The sequence below is a fragment of the Musca vetustissima genome, unplaced genomic scaffold, assembly GCF_032173495.1.
Source record: "Musca vetustissima isolate MV318-11 ecotype Yass unplaced genomic scaffold, APGP_CSIRO_Mvet_v1 utg1769, whole genome shotgun sequence".
NCBI lineage: Eukaryota > Metazoa > Arthropoda > Insecta > Diptera > Muscidae > Musca > Musca vetustissima.
Window position 1 is genome coordinate 210,052 of NW_026882413.1, and position 21,724 is coordinate 231,775.

Consider the following 21,724-nt stretch of genomic DNA (forward strand, 5'->3'; position numbering starts at 1 on the left):
AATATCTTGAAAATGGATCTCTTTTATATAGTGTAATTTTATACACTTGGTGTTATTTTCTTTTATATGCAGTATAAATCTTTCTTAAAGGTCTCTCTATTTCTTAATGATCACATTTGAAGCCATTCAATTTGTGTGAGATTTCCTAACGATTATTATACTGCAGAATATCTCTTCCAGGTTATATATTTATGGAAAATCTCATTAATGTCTTCTATCTATAGGGAACGACATCCAGAATGTGTCCAATGTATAAGGACCTATCCTCCTCTCTCTCTCCAGAATACCTCTGTACAAAATCTTAAAGTTTTCTTTATATAAAATACCACTTGAAGAACCTGAACAAGACCCCTTTTAAAGTTTGCCTATATGCAGAAGACCTTTGAATGTTTTATATTTACTAACAGCACCTAAAAAGTATTTTATGTAAAGAATGTTTTTTTACCCTTTTCTAATTCTTAAGAAATAATTGTAGCCATTGAGGACATTCCACATTTAGAAGATTTTTTTTATATTCCCACATCTCCCCAAGATTTCTTTTTCTTTTTTCAAAATACCACTTAGCAGTCGAGGAATATAAGATTTATTATTTTTTTTATAAAATATCACTTCTTACAACAACAAAAGTAAATAATCTTAGCTAACTTATATATTTCATAATTGTCAAATGATAAATACTTAAATACATATCTAGCAATTAAGATTGTCCAGTAATCAGCAATTAAATTAAAAAAAAAAAACAAGAACATTTGTAAAAAAAGAAATTATAAATACTCCATAGGAGACTTTTAGCTATGATCCAATTACTGGATTGACATTTGGAAATATTTAGATTTCTGCTAGGCTTTAATTAAAACAAATAATTATCATTCCTTAATATCTGAAGAAAATCGAAACAAAATTTACATTTCTTTAGATGCTAAAAAGAACTACCGAAGAACATTAGAGAATCTATGTAAGTAGTATGAGGAAATTTACAAAACAAAACAAAAACAAATTTTTTTCTTCCCATTTTTTAACTTCTTCTTTAACAAAATGGTAGACACTAAGAAAGTAGTTGAATTTGTAAAAAGACAACTGCAAACAAAGATATCTAAACTAAATTATGAGCAGAAATTGTGTGGTACAAGAAGTAGTTCTAAAAACAAGTTTTTTTTCTTTTCTGCTGATTTCTTTCTTTAGAATGTTCACCAATGTTTTTTTATTTTGGTTTCTTTCTTTGTTACTACTTCATATACGTTTTCCACTGTCAAATGTATTTTGTGAAAAGAATACAAGACTAAGATGGTTTGTTTATTTAGATTGTTGAGTAATTTCTATTAAGGAAATGACAAACGAGGCAAATGAAGAAAAATAACAAGGAGCGATTAAAACGAAAGGAGTGTCGGCATTAGGCGATCTCAAAAATATACACGAATTGAGAAAAGTATACCCTTAACAAAATTGAATTCTTATGACATTTGGGCTAAATTGACGCTCCAAATGTCAAAGAATGAATGAATTTAAAGGATCTTGTTATAAACGATTTTTCTCTGAAGTTTTTTTCTTCATAGTAAAAAGTCAGAACACGAATAAAACCCCAATATTTGTACCCATTTTCAATTGAATTAATTTCGATTAAAATTAACACTGTCCCACAAAGCTATTCTGCTCGGATCGACAAAATGTAGCGTGAATGTAAATAGCCCTACCGAACTGCCTACAAATTAATTGTTGCAGTAGAAAAAAGCCAAAATAGAACATCATAAAAAAACAAACAGTTTAACTTTTTTGCTACAACAACTTTAATTAACAATTAATAAATAGAAAAGGAAACAACATCAACAACAAAGAAGACTTTTGCACAGAGAGAAAGATGAACTAATTAAAAACAGCAACAACAATGATACGATGATGATGCTGATGATTACAACAAGAACAAAGTCCACCATATATACAATTTTTATATAAAGCTGACTGACAACAACAACAAAAACACTGGAACTACAAAGGATGTTCTCATTAACAAAAACAAAATAGAGGATAGTTTTTATTCGCCCACCGCCAATGGAATTTTAATCAACCTTTCGACAGCGCATCACCACAAGCAAAAAAAACGGGAATTGATTCCGGTGCTATGTTGTTCTTTTTTGTTTTTGTAATTTTATTTTGTGTTTTCAATTTCCTCGAAACCTATTTGATATTTAAATAGATTACGTTTTTCCACGTTTTTCCATCATTTAAATAAAATGTATATCATTTTTTCAAATTTTTTTAATTTGGTTTTTAGTTGTAGTTTTTTGCCCTAGCTAACTTATATATTGACAAATATTTATTTATTTTATGGATATATATGTGTATGTGTGTATTTTTATTTTCTCTACATTTACAACTCAATTAAACCCAATATTTAACAAATATTTATTTTTTTATATATGGAGTGTGTCGAAAAATTGTGGATGCCAAAATAAAATTTGTTGTAATAAACTCCTTCTTCTCGAGGTATTCTGTATTACGACACAAATCCGTTATATTATAGAATTTTTCCTGAACGTCCGCTATTCTTAAAATGATAATTTTCTGTTACCTTTGAAAATCACTCTATATTCAAAAGTCCTTCTGAAAATCTTTTATATAGAATCCCTTGAAGATATCGTATACGGAAGGAATACATTTGCAATGTCTTCAGATGATATATTTGAATACTTCTAAATACCTTCTACATAAGGAAGATTTTGATGCATTGACGCATTCTATCCATAGAAATCTTTGATGAGGGTTCTTCAATTCCAGAACACCCTTTAAAAGTCTTCTAATCTTAGAATATATTTTCGAATTCTCTTCTACACACAGAAGTTCTTTTGATTTTGACCTTTATATAGAAGGACGTCAAATCTTAACAGACCTTCGGGAGGTCACCTTCTGAAGATATGAGAAATTCCTTTCCTTTCGACTGTTATTTCAATTCTAATTTTAATGTCAAATATTCTTCTTAAGAGCTGCATAAACTAATCTGACTTAGCCTCTTCTATAAACAGAAGACCTTCTAGACGTATTCTACACACAAATGACCTTCTGGAAGATTTTCATACATAAATATCTTCTACACCTTATGTGAACGACCTTCTGGAAGGCTATTATTAATAAAATTAAAACACAAGTTTGCCATACACGAATTCTTATTAGAGGTCTCCTACAAGTAGACCACAGATCTTCTCCACACAGAATTTCGTCTAGAAAATGTCCATTAAAAATTAACTAAACTGAAGATATTCAATATAAATTGGCAAATAATTTAATTTTCGACACCCTTTATTTAAAAAAAAAAACTAGTTTTAGAGAGCAAAGATTTGAATGCGACATTTTTCACTAGGAAACTTGCCAATTTCAATTCTTTGGATTTTAGATAATAAACAAAAATCATTTTTGTCATTTATCAAATATTTATTAACTAGAATTAAGTGTGTATTAGTTTTTAGAAAGAAAAACAACAACTGGTTTCAATTTGAATACAAAAATACCGCAAACAATTTTAGTCAATGAAACCAACAATTCTAGTTTACTTCGACTCTAATGTAGTGAAAAAACAAACAACAACAAATCGAACGAATATAATGAACAACTAATTGTTAATCTAGACAAACTTATATAATCAAGCAGAACTCTATTCAATAACTTTTAGCTAACATATTTATCTTTAAAACCAGACAAATTAGTTCTAAAACCATATATATTTATAGATAATTACATACGTACAAGTCGAGTACATACATACATATTTATCATAATTAGCAAATAAGTCGTCAACGTCAACATATTTATCACCTAATTGCCACTTGAATACTTTGTAATGACTCCGTAACTACTTGAAACTACTTGTAAACGTAACGTAAACATACTGTAAACGTAACTCTGTCTGTGTCTATGTCTGTGTGTGTGTGTGCGTACTATGTAGAGGAACATCAAGCCAAAAAATGAGAGAGATGACGATGATGATATTCCAACGATGGCAACAGCAAAATGTATTTTTTTCTAAAAACGTTATTTTTTTTCTAGTGAACAATCATTTACAATTTTCCTAGTTGAAAATTTAGTTTTACAAACAAAAACAACATTTATCATCACTCAGTGTTTAGAAGAAGATACAACAAATAATAATTTTAGATCTTTTTTCCAATATTTATTTAAACACAATATTTAATCTTCTCTTACTTGAAATAGTTAACATATTTATTATTCATTCAAAAAAATATTTATCTCAAAATTGATTTGAAAAAAACTGAATTTTATTTTTGTTAAGGCATTGTTATTAATTACGTTTTTGTCTTCTTTCTTTTTCTTTTTCCCCACTTTCTCGATTTTCATATGTGGCTTCTTGGTTGTATTTCTTGTGGCCATAAATGATTGAATTCCTGCAGACAATATTATGTGGGGCCTGGGGACATTACCTGAAGGTAAGTTGCAAATAAAATTACTATTTAATAAGGAATGTGGGAAAAAATGTTTTTTGTATGATTTTGAATAAATTCTGGTTGGTTGCATTTTGCCAGAGCTGAAAATCTCTTAAATCAAAAATTGTCACCCGAATCAATGATGTGATTCATTGATCAATGGAATGAATTAGTCATACTGAAAAGTTAAATATCATGTAAATGAAAACATCTGTGCGGAGGAACAATTCGGTTTTTATAAAACCCGTATGGTAATTCTTAAACAATATAATCTCTGTATGGTGTAGAAATACACGACAATTTCTTTCGAAATTTCCTCCCCGAACTTTTTTTGTTGACCGTTTCGTTGACCGACATTTTTGAACGATTATTAAATTGGACTGGATCAATCAGACTTTGGGCAAACAAATTCTACAACTCAGAATTCACCGTCCTACGCTGCTCAAGCTTGGATTTGGCTCAATCTCCCTTAAAGCAAATTTTCACAGTGTTATAGGATAATATTAGGTTGGGGAAAAATAAAAATAAATAAATTAACATGCTTCGGAATGGGCCAAATATGCGCCGATTTGTTTGTATGATTTATTGCCATTTTGAAAGCATTATGAAATGCCTCTCTCATGGAAGTCCTATCATTATCGCTTGGTGTCAGGTCCGGGCTGTATGGCGGATGCAATAAAACTTCCCAACCAAGCTCGCGAAGTTTCTGGCGAGTCACTGTAGATGTGTGTGGCCTAGCGTTGTTCTGGTGTAACACGACACCATTCCTGTTGGCCAATTCTGGCCGTTCCAGGTCAATTGCTATCTTCAAACGGTTCAGTTGTTGAAAGTAGAGTTTCAGTTGTTGGCAGTAGCGTTTGTTCATGTGGAAGCAACTTATAATATATAATCCCCTTCCAGAGCCACCAAATGCATAGAGGTTCCCAGCCCGTTAGTCCTGGTTTGGCCACCTTTTGAGGAACTTGACAGCTCTTTGACCACGATCGTTTTCTCACAGGGTTATCGTTTTTGATCCATTTCTCATCTCTAGTCACCATCCGTTTAAGAAATGGGTCTATCTCATTCCATTTGGCCAATGCTTCACAGATGGCACCCAAACATCGAGCTTAATTTTGAATCCAGCTTTATGTAAATGTTTTAAACAGTTTTTGGGTAGATTTTTAGCTCCTGGGTGATGTTACGGCTGCAAAAATGCCGGTCAACATCGAACATTTCTCCGATTTCTTTTTCCCCATTATATAGTTTTTAACTTAGAAATCTGAAATACAAGCAAGAGTTTTAATCGTATATTATCACACTTTCAGGCTTTCCAGCGGCTGCTTATGCTGCCTATGCTGCTGGTCGTGGATATTCGGGTTACCCCAGCTTTGGTTTGCCCTATCCAACTGGTAAGTCATCCAAATCATTTGTCTTTGTTAAAATTATTTGATTATGTTACGTCTTATGCTCCTCCTCTAACTTTTCAATATAAATAAAAGACTTTGACTAAAAATAAAAATCAAAAATATACATATTTGCAATTAAGAATGAACCAATGCAAAAAGTAACCAAAAAACAATCAATGAAATGAATATTGGCCCATTGTCTTCTTTATGTTCTTTTGTGCGAAATGAAAACAAAGAAAAAGTTTTGCTTTTTGTTTTGTTATTTGTTTGAATTATGTTTTTATTTTTTGTTTGTTTGTTTCTTAACAATTGCTTGATGCACGCTTCAAAACAACTACTACCAAATAATAATGAAACTGAACAAAAGTCATAAACCAAATATTGTTATTTTTGTGATTTCTATTTATTTCCCTTTTGTATGTTTTTTATTTTTAATATTAACCCTCTAAGAAAATAACGAACATTTGTGTTTATAAACTAAATTGATGTAATTAACCCATGTATGTATGTTTTCGGTTTGCACGGGACTACACTTGTAATTTGTTCAGAAGGATGTCATGTATGCCATATGATTTGTCATGTGTGTATGTGTGTTTGTAACTAATACTTTTTATCATTTAAGTGCAAATACATACAAATCGTTGTTATTAAGATTTATTATTTCATTTTTTTATTTATTTCTAAAATTCCTTGGTTGGCTTTTCATTGCCGCTTCCGCCATCATCATCGTACACAGCCGGTGTTATGAGTGTAGTCCCGGAAAATCGTATTTTGATTGGTGATTATATGATGGCTCCACCCACATCATCAGCTTAAAAACTTTCCAGTTTTATTTATTATGTTATGTTATATATCATCATAATGTTATTCTTATTTTAATTTTTAAGTTTTGTTTTATTTGCATAAGTCTTTTGCTTATTTAATTTTAATAATATTATTTTTTTATGTTCAATTCAAGAATAAATAAAAATTAATTGGATCTAGAAATCGACCTGTTAAGTAATAATTATATTTGATGTAAATTAAATTGGAATTTCCTCCGATGATATAAAAGTTAAATTGGTTGGAGAAAAATTGGTTTAAATAAAAAAGTTCTTATTTTTCGATTATTCTTGATAGATCGGTTTTTTAGAAAATATATAAAAAATACATATTTTTATTTGGTTCATTATAAAAATTTTTGTTGTAATTTTTTATGTTACACTACCAAAGACATGTAAATCAAAACAAAGAATATTATTGCTTAAATGAAATACGTATTAAATTCGAAACTGTAAAAAAAAAACATACATACGTATACGTATATTACATTTTTTTATTATTACTACTACGATATATTTAAAATTGCTTTAATTTTTATATAATACAACAATTGTTTATTTTTATTAATATAATTAAATAAAATATTTTTTTAAACAATTTCGAAACCTTTCAAATGTTCGTTATTTTTTCTCATAATTCTTTGTTTATATACAATTTTGACAATGTATTTTCCTAGAACACTCCCTAAAACCAAAACATATCCTCTCTATTGTGTTGTTTTTTTTTCGCCAAACTCAAATTCAACTGAACCAACAACAAACTAATAATTTTGTAGGCTTAACTATTTGTGGCATCGGTAGAAGTACGTTTGGTACGTGTAGTACGAATGCAGGCAGGCGGCCCGGTACTGGCGGCGGCGGTGGCGGCACAGCCGGTACCCAGCCAACAACAGCAGGATTTCCACATCAGGCACTGACCCTGCCTCTAGCCACCGCTTTGACACGCACGGCCGCTATTAAATCGCAATTCCTGGGCATCAACAACTTTTAATAGCTATTCGCAACAAATCAGCACGATCACGGACAGATATATTTTGTAGACGCCACTACAACCACAGTTACTACTTTTTGTACTTGTAACCGTGATCAACCGTACAGTGTGCCGTACGGCTGATAATCGAAGAAAGTGGGGCGTTCAAGCCAAGCCAAGAAACCCCCCAAAAACAAAAGCGGAACAAATATTTCAAGTCAACTCAAAATAGTTTAGTTTAGCTTAGCGTTTGAAAAGCGTTTAATATTTTAGTGTAAACGTAGCCGATTTAGAAGTAGCCGTAGTGAACAAAATATCTATTACAAAATAGCAGATGTTCAATATATAAACAAAATAACTATATATCTACATTTATTTTTTCGTTCGTTCTTCTTCTACTCTACGTATATCTTTCTCTCTCACACGCAAAAGTAGTGGCAGTTCAATTAGTAGTCGTAACTCTTGATATACAGTCTTGCATAAATATGTAGCTTAGATTAGTAATTTGAATATTTATATAAAATCAAAACCAAGAACAATAAAAATAACAATATCGATAATCAAATTTGTAGTGGTTGCCATAGAGCGTCTTATTAATCGTCCGAATATATATCGATGGGCGTATTCGTTTTATTAACGCTCCGGGCAATTCATTTCAAGCTATTCAATTTGTATGGCAATTTCATTTGAATACTACTTAGCATTCGTAACATAAATATTCGATTTAATGAAATTGAATTGTCGAATTGTAGTTGTATGGGCCACATCATACAACAATGATAACACCAATCACAATAGTGGCAACAACAACAGCAACAACCACAAGCAGAAGAACAAGAATAAGAATGGAGATCAACAAGAACACTTGATGCCATTAATTAATAATGGCAAATGTGAACGAATGTATTGAAATGTCGATACGAAATCTGGTACTTGTTCTAACCCAAACATATGTACGTACATCTCGTACATATGTATATGACTAATGCCACATAAATGCCCTTTAATATAATCGAATATGGCTTGAATAGTAGCAATAGCAATATCGTATATCCAATAATTCCACATACATACAAACATCTCTCCCTTGTGCTCTCTCGTTCAGATATCCCTCTCCGTTATGTCGTAATTAGTGGGTACATCTGTCTGTCGTTTATAGTTGTACGAGGTCCTTGAATATTTATTCAAATGTTATAGCCAAAAACACAAGGACTTGTTACATATCATTATCTAGTCTAGAGTTGACAACGAGAGAGAGTGGATATTACAAAACATATATCTCGTATAATCGTAAAAAAACAATAACAGTTATTAGAAAATAATATCTAGAAATTTAGCAATGCAAATATTTAGCATTCGTACTAAACGTTCGTTTATATATATTTGTTTTTTTTAATATTTTACGTATATTATTTCTTTATTTCATAATTATTAGATTTTGTTACATTGCTCTATACTTGCCACACATTTTTTCAAAATCTTGTTTTTATTTTATTTATTTTTTTTTTGGAATTGTAATGAAATATGTGCTATTTTTTCTGAAGTGAGGTACATATTTGAAATTTTTAAAAACAACTAAAATCACAATATATTTTTTTGAGTGTATCGTTTCATACACATCACTCAGCTTCAAATCTTATTAAAAATATATAAATGATATATCATTGATATTAATTTCGACATAATAAAAAAATCTACCAGTGTGACTTAAGTGTTGTCTTCTAGGATGTGTGAGGAAAGGCTTGACAATATCTAATTATGTATAGACAAAATTATCCGACTTAATCCAAATGAAATATTCACAATTTTTCGAGCCTCCTTAAGAAATGCACAATTATTTTACGCATACATTTAAAAATAGTTGGTATAATTCAGAACAACATTGGTATTACTCAGAACAGCAAAAATGCTGACCGTTATGGTGTTTCCTTCAATAGCTTATGATATTGTACAGGTATTTTTAATATTCAAATTAAAGGTGCCCAAAAGTAATTGATCAACTGTAGGTTGATTTATTTTACTGGTATCACTAACTCAATAATTCCATTTCATAATCTGCAGCCACCGGAGTATATCATATTAATCTGGATGACTTTAGGGATGATTGTCAATTTGGCAGGGAAGTTGTTGGTCGTCGTTGATCAGTCGTAGGCCAATATATTTTCAGGTATCACTAGCCCAGAAATGCGTTTCTAGAAATCAATTTAACAACTTGTACATACTTTTAAATATACTACATCCAATCTGCGATTCACTGAAATCGTTATAAATCCCAGAAAATTCCTTTTTTGATATGCACAGGCAATTTTAATTCAACACTGTCCCATTCCGCGACAAAGGTAACAAAGGACAGCACTCATTTCTAATCGTTGATTGCCATGGCTTTTGTTTTATTCATTTCATTCGTCCTCTTTTTGATAAGTTCCCTCTTTGGAGGTTGATCATATTAGGAAATCTTAACATTCTCGTATTGTGTTTTCCCTTCTCCAAATTTTCGAAATTTTTATTTTTACACATCAATGTTTTTCTTTTAATTATTAAAATTCGTTCACAAGAGAGCAATGTTAGAAGCATCATTTTAATAATAACGTACACTATTTAGAAATATTTATTACAAATAGTATTCACGAAGTACACATATATTAGCAAGTAGTCAATTATATACTCTCAATTTTATAGCTATCATCATATATATACAAGTCCCATATTTAGCGCTAGCACAACAATAAATTTCTCTTGATCCCTTATTGAAATCACAAGTCATAAAATTATTTAAATAAAAAAAATAATATATTTATTATTTTTATTTTTAACATTTGAAAAAATTAGTATGTTTTTAGATTTTTTTCTATAAAATAAAAATATTATTTTTATTAAAAACTATTTTTTTTAATATTATTCTTAATTTCGTTTTTGCAAAATAGTCAGGCTGAATCCCAGTTTGTTGTTTTTATAAAAATATTATTTGTTATAAACTAAAAAAATATTTTAAATTTAATATTCTCAAATTCTGTTGGGCCATCAGGATATGGTTAAATGGACTTGAAGTTAGAAAAATATCTTAAAAATCGGTCCATTTTTAAATAATAATGAAGGAAATACATACATTGCTCACGCAAAATCGTAAATGCGACTTACAACATATTTATGTAGAACTTTTAGGCATGATATAGCCTTTAAAATTCTTGACTTTTTTATTTTGTTGAAAAATTCGATATTATTTATCTTTAATATATACATTTGTTAGATTTTAAAGTATATTATTATTTAAATTATTAGTTCAAACAATGAAACAAAAAATGCAATTATATACATTTTTATTAATAACAAAATTTACATTTTTTATATTTTTTTTATATATTAAATTAATATGTTAATTATGAAAAAAAAAACACACACACAATGTTAAAACCAAAAAAAAGAACAAAAAACTTCAATACAAAAACAACTACCAAATGAACAACAACAAAGAAAAACGAAACAAAACAATTTTTACAAGTTTTATATTTAAATTTGTTAAATAATTATTACAAAACAAAATGAAACAAAAAAAATCTCTATATATACAATACTTTTAAGAAGATGAAGTAAAAAAAATCAAAATAAACGTGTTTTTGAATCAATTATCCATCCATTTATTCTGCAAAACAAACAAACAACAACAACAACCAACAAATTAAGAAAAACCAAACAAACAACAAACAAAAGATTTTGCTATACCTAAACACACAAAAATATTTTAACAAAACAAAATGCATAATGCTTGTCCTTGCTTTTTTACGCATATTTATTATATAAAAAATATATATATTGAAAAGAAAAACGAAACCAAATTATATTAACAATTGCTAAGCAAATTAAGGAAATGACAACAACTGAACAAAAACCAAGAAAAAAACAATGTTAAATGTGGCAGAATATTAAAAAAATTATGATGCATAATAATGCACAATTTATTTATTAAGCTGAAACTACAATTATTTAATATTAAAATAAAATAAAAAATCAAAAACAACAGCAAAACATTATTTACAGCATATCAAACAACACACTTACACAGAACACATACTACCCATAAAAAAAATAATAACCAATCATAAAGAAAAAAACTGCTTCAAAAAATATTATAAATATTTAAATTATAAAAAACACACCATAAGCATACATCACACACACCCATACACACTCAGCATTATTATACATGTTATAATACATAATGACATAACATTATTAGGCTAGTTATAGTTCAAAATCCATTCGAGCAGAAAAACCAACTCCCTAATGCTAGTGACAAAATGACAACCACTTTGGCTAATATTGGGCAAAAAAAAAACAACAATAATAATTGAATGATTATTTAAAATTATAATAGAGAGCAACAACAAAACAGCGGCAGCAGCCAAGCAAAGTTTGCACATTTGTTGTATTTTTATTATTATTATTATTATGATTGTATTTAATTAATCAATTGATAATATTTAAGCAACAACAAACAAATAAATGAAACACAGAAAAAATGAAAACAACAAATCTAGCACAAATTTCAACACAAATAACTAAATGAGCAACACAAACAAAACAACCAACCAACAAATCGAAAGCAAAAAACTTGAAAACAATAAATAATGATATTTAGTAATAAAAATAAATTGAAATTCAATTATAGCAGAAGCAGCAGCAGCTACAACAATTAAACCAACTGAGAATATTTATATTGCTTTGCAATTATCCCTTAGATAAGTATGCCAGGCCATAACAATTGTTGTCCCCTGCTACCCCCGCTGCAAACATCTTTTTGTTTTTTGCTGGTGACAACTACCAGCAGCAGTCAATAGCCAATATTAATGAGATAATACAACAAAACAAAAACAAAAACAAACAAACCCCCCCAAAAGAGTCGAACAACTCTACTCGCCCAGTGGAATGGGAATCAAAGAAGAGGACTAAACTGAAATAAACGAGTAATAGAATGCTTATTTAACCAATTATATCAACTAATAATAATAACAACAACAGCGATACGCAACAATATTAGTTGGTTAGTTAGTTAATATTGTTGTTTAAACACAGACACTCAAACATCCGTACACACACACACATCATATCACATGGCAAACACATTGTCACACCACATTACATTTGCATAAAAATTACCAATTACATAATTACAAATAAAAATAGGTTTTCATCTTTTTTCAAAATAAATAAATATCAAATGCGGATGTGGCCACTGAATGGGTTTCACGTGAAATTGAATGCACATAATGATGAAATTGATTCTCATGATTCCCATAAAAAAAATACTTTCAAATGAGCAAATGCCTGTGGACTTAGCCGACCATTTGACGATACACACAACTACCGCATATAGGGAGCTATTAAGGAATCTCCGTTATTTCGAAAGTTTTTTCTTTGTCGTATCAAGACATATCCATTCCGAACTTTTAGTGATTTTCATGTCCATGTTTTTACAGCACACACATAGACGTGTAAGGGTACTATTTTTGTTACCATTATAATTTTTTAGTCTCACATGTCAGCGTTCTGTACCGAAATCCATTTTAGTATCCGAAGAGGTTACTTTGCTGAAATTGAATAAATGAAGACCACTAATTCAGTCTGTAAAACGAATTTTAACTCTATCGCGCCTTCCCGTCGGGAAATTTGTTACAATAATCGATTTGAGGACGTATCGTCTTTAAAAAATTCCTCATAACTTCTAGAGGATTATTCGATCAGCTGATGGCTCAATATTTGTTCTTGGGTGTCCTGAAATGTTTATGTGCTAATCTTAAAGTAACTTGGCATAACTATTGCCACCTTTGTATTTTCTGCAACAATTTCCCTTTTTGAGGTCTCTTTGTAATCTCCACGCTCGAATATTTAAGGGTCATGCCGAATTTTTCGCGGAATTCTGGACACTCTAATTTATGTGAATATGAGTATAGTCTTCAATTTTACAAATTATTCAGTCGAAGGAGCTCAATTTCACCGCCGTAATTCTAAATTGACACTAAAAATTGAATATTTTTGAAATTTATATTTGAATTTACCAATTATGTATTTAATTCAAAGATATATGTTCGATTTTTTTTTCTAAATTTGCAGCAATTCTGGCAACATATCATAGGTAATATTATTGGACACATTAGTTATACGCCCCACAGACATTATTATATTTAGTGCAAGATCTATGAATAAGGTCATCCAGCTAGCAAAAGTCAACTGTTTTTTTTTTTCTCAAGTCTTATGTCAAAAATTTGGCTTTTGTTTACCTTTGGCATAATGGAAGTCAAATCACAATAATGGATTTTGACAGCGAACTTAAGAGGCAACTGATATCCAGCTGTTCTCCCTGGACGACCTTATTTATAAGCCTTGATTCAGTGTTTTATTTATGTATTCGGTATAATTTAAATTAATTCAATGGCCACATCCTCAAAATTGTCTCTCAAAACAAAAGCAAAACCTAAAAAGACGTATTAAAGTTATCAAAACTTCAAATAATCTGACAATGATTTTCCTCGAATACGGTAAACTTATTTTCCAATTTGATACACCTACACATACGTATGTTGGAAAACCTTTTTATTTGATAATAACAATAACCACATGACACAAAATGATATACTGTGATTGTTTTCTATTTTCTGCAAGACAAAATTGTAGCTTATAAAAATATGCAAAGAATTGACAAAAAAAAACACACAACCCCTGCTAAAATACACCAAAGGGGTTTCTAGCTAAAAGAAAAAACAAAAATTCAGCTAAAACAAAAAAAAAATGCAAAAAAAACAAAAAACGCAAATTGAAATTTCGCTTAAAAACATAATCATAATCAAGTTAAATGCAGCTAAGAACACAAAATAAATTAAAAACGAAAAACCAGAGAGAGCTCCACAAATGAAAACCCCCAAAAAAACTTTGGCAAAACTGAGATGAGAAGTTATAATAAAGAAATTGAGCACAAATGTGTTCGCAAAACAAATAATTAAATTAAAAAAAAAAAAACAAAGAAAAGTGTTATGGCTATTGTTGTTTCTCTTTTCCGGTGGAATGTGGGTTATTCAATAAAAGGGATTATTGGTTTTAGGGTTAGATTCATTTGGGTATTTGTCTTAACAACGATTTTTTAATTTTCTTTACAAAACTTTTGAAAAACTCAAAAATAATTTTTTCCTTCTTTAAAAATAAATATTTAACACTTTTTACCCCAAATGTACTACTGGATCTGAGTGTTTGGGGTGGGAGTTTATTATGATTTGACACCATCTTCTTTTCTTTTTTTTAAGTGTTTGTACTTTGTGTTTCTTAATCCTTGTGTTTGTTCTTCAAGCAAACACCCAAAAAAGGGTAAAGGCCAGGCCAAAGGATTTTAAACTTTGAAAATTGACAACAAGAAAATATGGCTGCTTTAAGAAATGCCAAAACTGTGGGTATTGTTTGAATTTGTGATTTAACCCAAATGAAAGGAGGTCATTAAAAATGGAGCATCTTCTGTTGAAATAATATAATGGCCCAACACCAACACCACCATCATCGTCATCATCATTAGAAGTTGGGGTTTGGCCTTTTGTTGTAAACTTTTGTAATGAGCGGTCAATCTTGGAAGTATTGGGAACATCTTTGGCCAGCACAATTGTTATTCGAGCAGTGGATACGAAGGCAGGAGTGGCGGCATCTCTAACCCCTCTGCACATCACCAAGGTCAGGCTAAAGTTGTCAGTAGCTCACAGATTTGAATGGCAACAATAAAAACCTTAAATAAAATAAATTCAACAAAATATTTTGTTGTTGTTCCAAAAGATTTTATTTTTAATTTACAGTTCAGTTCTATTGTTAGTTGGACTCTATATGATATCCGTTCTCTCCTGTTCCCTCTCTCTCCCACACTCTCACTTACTCTTGTTTAATGACTCTTTCGAGCATTTAATAGCCATTAGATTCCATTATTTTTTAGTTTGGTATAGTATTTATTAGTTTGTAAAGTCAATTTTATAACACAATAATCCTTTTTATATAGATATGTTAGCATACAAAAATATATGAACTTAGACACTCACACACACACAGGCTTACATTGTAAAGATACGTATCTATAAAAGATTATAATGTTCTAACACAAAATATATTTAGAATGTTGAAAACAAAAAAAATTAAACTACCATTTATTGTAATCGTTTTTTTTTTTTTTTTTTTTTTTTTGTTGTGTTTTTTGAATCAATATGGGATGTTAACAAAATAGAATAGTTTATTTAAAAAAAAATCCATAAAATTCCTCTCGGGCATTATACGTATATTTAATATATTATTATATATTACGCATACGTACTGAATCCTGGGTTTTTTTAAAGAAGGACTTTAGCTTTCAATTTTATAATTAATTAAAAACTCTCCTTTAAAAATGTCCATGGTTAAAATTAGAACCAAAAAAAAAATCATGTAATAACCCATAACAATTCAAAAACATTTTAAGAGAGTTATTTACATAATCTATTGTAATAGTCAACCCTCTGAAAACCCAAACATATATACTACCATTTATAACATATCAATGTACATGTATAACTATACACATGATTTCCCAAACAAAATGTAAACGTAGCATAAGAAATATTAGAGTATTTACCTTTCGTTTGTATGTGCGTTTTGTATATAGCCAGTAAATTTCTTTGTAACCAATTAACCCCAGAAAAAAGAACGAAAAACATAGAGTATTCATTACATTTCTATGAAATGTTGAACCACAAATGTTGGTGTTCAAGGAAACCTGAATTTATGTATGTAGAGTAACAAAACAAAAATACGGGGGAGAGAGAAAACAAGAACAAAAGAAAACGGAATATTATTCATGACCACCACATGAATATTGGTAGTTTAGATTAATGGTTATTATTTTGTTGGCTTTTGTAATACAATTGTTTTACCTTAAAAAATATATTTACTAAAAATATGATAATAATAATTATTATTGTAGTACATATTATTTGTTTATGTAACATGACAACATTTTTTTATAAACATGTATATACGTTTAATAGATATTTAAAGAAAGTGTTTGCGTTGTTTTAAGAGTAATTTTGAAGCATTTTGTTACAGCATTACATTTTCAAAAGATATTTCGATTTTACCCAATATGAAAAAGACAATATAACTTTCGAAATTTGCATAAGGATGAGACTTTTTAAGTAGCAATAAAGCAAAGTAATCAAACAAGAATAACAATTTTGGGATTTCCAATAGTATTTGCCGACCGAAAAGAGTTTAAGGTCTAATTTGTACGTGAAAATGACCCTATTCTCCGTTTTTCATTTCATAATTATTTATGAAATGTCTGAAGGGAACCCATTTTTTTAGATTTGTAATAATTATCGACTTCTTTATTGAAATTAATTTAAATGTGCCTCACAACAATTAATCAATGAGGACATGACCAAAGAGTAAACGTATTATATTAAGTCCATTTTTTTTCAAAGCTATTATTCTGAAAAATTCGAATTCTGAATTCGTCAGATAATAATTTCATGCACTTAGGACTGAAGCTAATCCTTTATGCTTAAAGTCATATTAGGTTGTAGAAAAAGAAATCCATTATTTTTATATGAGCTATAGGACTTCATTTAACATGCTTCTGAATGTCCGATTTGGTCCAAATATTCACCGTTTTGTGGTATGATTTTTTGCCATTTAAAGGTAACTTCATAGACAGGACTCTCATAGAAGTTCTGCTCTCTATTTGCAAAAACTCTAGTAGTCGATTTTCTCTAGATGGCAATTTTGTATTATTAAAGACATGTTGCAATGTAAGAAAAAGATGATGCCAAGTCCGGGCTGTATGGCGGATGCATTAAAACTTTCCACCTAAGCTCCCGAAGTTTCTGGCCAGTCACTGTAGATGTGTGCGGCCTAGCGTTGTCCTGGTGGCCGTTTCTAGTCAATTGCTATCTTTAAAGGGTCCAGTTTACAGTAAAGATCAAAATTTAGCGTTTGGAAGAAACTCATAATAAATAATCCCCTTCCAGTCCCAACAAATGCATGGCGAAACTTTCCTGGCCTTTAGTCCTGGTTTGAGGTGCTTCATCGCTCTTTGACCACGATCGTTTTTGCAAAGGGTTATCGTATGTAATCAATTCCTCATCTCGATCATTTCTTTGCAAATGGAAATTCGATCCATCCTATTTTTTCTGTTAAATGGTGTGGCACCCAAACATCGTGCTTCTTTTTGAACCCAGCTAAATGGTTTAAAACAGTTTTATGGTAGCTATTTTAGCTCCTGGGTATGTTACGACTGCAAACATGCCGGTCAAGATCGATAATTTCTCCGATTTTATCGACATTTTCGACGACCGACCTAATGGATTTCTTTTTTCCCAATCTATTTTTTCTGCGTAAGTAAAAGGGGGTTTGTTGACGATTTTGACGTAGAGTGCATTAAATTCAATATTTCATTATGCTCATGTAATGAAAAATAATATAAAATTTGATATATTTTAATTTCACAAATCCAGAAACCCAGGCATTATTTTGTATTTAAAAATGTTCTAAATTTTTTGAACTATTTTCTGGAACTAAATAAATATATTTGTTCAATTAGAATTTGTTGTTATTGTTTTTATACCGATTACTTAAGTCAATTATTTAATTCATGCCTAAGCTGGAAAAAAAGAAAACCCCAGCAATCTGTTGACACAACATAAAATAAAATAAACGCCATAAGATATTTACCTTAAAGCATCAATATGTCAAATCCACATAAATACAAAAACTCAATTTATTATGGCAATTCAGCAAAACTTTTGTTTTAGTTTAAATTAAAAAAAAAAAAAACACCAACAATAACAACAACAAAAAACAGTTGGCAAACAAATTGTCATAAATTTAATGTTGTCATGTTGCCTTTAGAAAAAAGGAAAAAAAAACAAAATCCCTAGATTAGGACAAACAGTACATAAATATGAAACAAAAATATTGAGAAAAAAACAATAGCAAAAATGTTAGTAATTTTATTATTGTTGTAATATTTTTTGTACTCTTCTATTGTGGTATTGTCAAAAATATATAATCGAATTATTTATTACCATAGAAAAAAGTATATGTACGTATACAACTTTTTATATTAAACTTAATGTAGAACCAACAACAACAAAAATAGAAAAAACACCGCCACAAAAATCTAATATAAAATTCATTTAGAAGTTGCAATGCAAAACAAATACGAAAAAAAGAAACAAACACAAATAAATTTTGTAATAAATGTATGTAAATTGTGTTAATTTCTTTAATAATCACACACAGATAGTAGAGTACACGCACACACACTCACACATATATACGTAACATAAATTTTAATGGTTTCATACTTGACATCGTTATTTTTTATCATCAAAACATATAGGTTAAAAAAACCATTCCATACATAGTGCAACAAATCACAATGTTATAGAATTAATTTTTTCCTGTTTTTTAATTTATTTAAATATTTATAAAACAAAGTTACCACACCTAATTGTTTTGTGAATAAATATATAATTTTGCTAGTTTTGTATTTGTATTGTGTTCATTTCGTTTAATGCAATTTCTAAAAATATTGTTTTTTTTTACGTTTGACTCTTTAGACCCAATTGGGTTTTTGTGTCACTCATTGAAATGTGATATGTTTCCCCTGGTTTATGTAATCCAACAATTCAATTTTTTACATTACGTGTATCCATATGTAGTTAAATATTTGCCATATTGTGCTTGCACAAATTCTAAATCATGAATTCTTCATTCGAACATGAGGCATTCATCATTCCACACTAGAAAAAATACGATATGTGAAGAGATACTATCGAATTCCTTTCAATATAAAGAATTTAGAAAAATATTACAATTATTACCATTGTTATTCTTTGTCTCGTTCATATCACACAAAAACCTATTCAAGTTGATAATCACAACATAAAATTCCAAGTTTGTTTTCTTTTTAAAGTAAAAGAAAATATTTTTTTATAAACACATTCGATATAATATTTAAAGAATGTTCTTTAACAATATGCAAGAAGTTATTGCAAAACTAAGAGACGACTTAAGGGTCGAGAGGCTAATATTGGAAAGCTGAAAAGCCCTTGTTTAGAGAAGAACCGAATATGTTGTAATATATTCAATATGTGATAGCAAAATGCAGACATGTTGTATGAAAAATGACAACAAACTTATATCAGCTTCATATAAAATGAACATGATTTATGCAGAGGTATAGATCCATAACAATTATTATGAAGGTCACAGACACACAGCTTGAAATGAAAATTTGTTTTAAAAAATTGGGGTTTTCGCTAATTTTCGAGATTATCTATCCAACATTTCCGTAAAGTTGCCTTCTAACCAATGTGCCTAACCTATGGTTATCAAAAGTTCAACATTTCCAAAAGCAAATCATTCCCATTTTCTCTCTGCCTTTTTCTCCCCTTCAAATTGAAGCAATTAATATTTCCTACTTTGAATCCAAAATAACAAATTTACTAAATCAATATTTTTTTTCAAATATCAATCCATCTATCAATTAACATTCTATTTATTATCCATTATCAAATTATCATTGTGATATGAAACAAATTAAATAGAACATTTTCAATCAATTTTTGTCGACAAGAACATAACAAAAATTTAATTTTCTTCGACGATTTTAATTTATCACAAAACAATCAGCAACTAAGAAATTGAACATCTCAAAGGTCGTAGACAAGTAGAGTTGCATGGCGCCATAGGTGTCAAAACATAACAAAAAAAAACAGTATTTCTAGGAAACTTGTTTCAGTGATCCACACCTTACTCTGCCTCTCTGTTGTTTTCGTCATTCCAGTGAAGGAAATTGAGAAAAGCCAATGTCATGTGTAGTCTACCTTTGATTTCAATATTTTTGTAATACAGTCGCATTTGGGTATAGTGAACTAAGTTTTGTAATCCTGTGCTCAGTTTCCAAATTGCAATTCAGTTAATTAAAAAGATGTGAATAGATGTTCAGGAATTCGCTTATGAATTTACTTTAGAGCCGCTTTTTCAAGGTTTTCACCTTTTAGAGTATCTAGGAGTTCTCTGATATCCCGACACAACTGTGAATATATTTTTGGAAGAATTCTTATAACAAGACACTAAAGCATACCTATATTTCTGGTTTTATGTTAGTAGATAATTTGAAACTTATATTTATGTTTCAATAAATTTAAGATTTTCAAGATTTTTTTTAATATATATTTGTTTTATATATTAAAAATAAAACATTAATCTTCCACATTTCCTTTTATTTTTCTCCTCAGACTGTCACTGCTACCATTTATTTTCGTACAATTTCATTATTCAATTTGATTTCAATTTCCTGCAAAATAATGATATCAAATAATTGTTTTTGAATTACCCAAATACATTTTGTAAAGTAAACAAAAAAATGGAATTATTAATTACATGGGATTTGCCCCATAAATGGGAGGGGGGTGGTGTGTAGGAAATTTAATTTTATTTTAAAATAAAATCAACAAAAAGGAAACCTTGATTCTTCATTTTTATTATCTTTTTTTGTTTTCCCTGTCCAATTTGGTTTTCCATAATCAATCACCTAGTGCTATTTTATTCTTTGGACATTTTGTTGCTCTCTTTTTTGTGATGCATTAAATTGTTGTTGTTGCTGCCGAAAATGAGAGATAACAACTCAAAGTAAAACTAATAGTGACCAGCGACAACAAGAAGGAACTACATTAATTACAATTATCCGTTATCCGAAAAGCAGTAGTTCTCGTGGACCCCCATCCTCAGTTTTTTCATTTATAAGTCACACCCACACTGCTCACACATACACACTGACACACACACATTTGACTCTAATTCTCATTGGTATGGCATTGTAGTTAACTCGTATGCTCTCTCGTTCATCTTTTTTGTTTTCTTTACTTTTTTCCCTTATAGCTTTGAATGCAGTTGTTTGTCCGTTTAGTAAGCAAAGCGTTTGAATGCTATCAGTGTATGTGTATGTTATGGCACGCGTGTGTGTGTGTGTGTTTGTGCTCGTGTGAATGTCTGCCATAGTACCAACAACTTCAAACGCGTGTCTGTATGAGCCAATATTATTCAATTAGAAAAGTC

General features: G+C 29.6%; 1 protein-coding gene across 3 annotated transcripts in view; it reads left to right on the forward strand.

The window, feature by feature from the left end:
* LOC133328745 (RNA-binding protein Musashi homolog Rbp6) overlaps positions 1 to 21,724 on the forward strand; it is a 219,639-nt gene that overhangs the window by 191,403 nt on the left and 6,512 nt on the right. For 2 of the 3 annotated variants that reach the window (XM_061537292.1, XM_061537293.1), the window contains exons 6-7: positions 4,398 to 4,433; positions 5,735 to 5,818. In XM_061537292.1, coding sequence (XP_061393276.1) covers positions 4,398 to 4,433; positions 5,735 to 5,818 — 120 coding nt within the window. Of the gene's footprint in view, positions 1 to 4,397; positions 4,434 to 5,734; positions 5,819 to 6,551; positions 6,676 to 21,724 lie in introns of those variants that run through there. The other variant, XM_061537294.1, reaches the window with a different exon arrangement.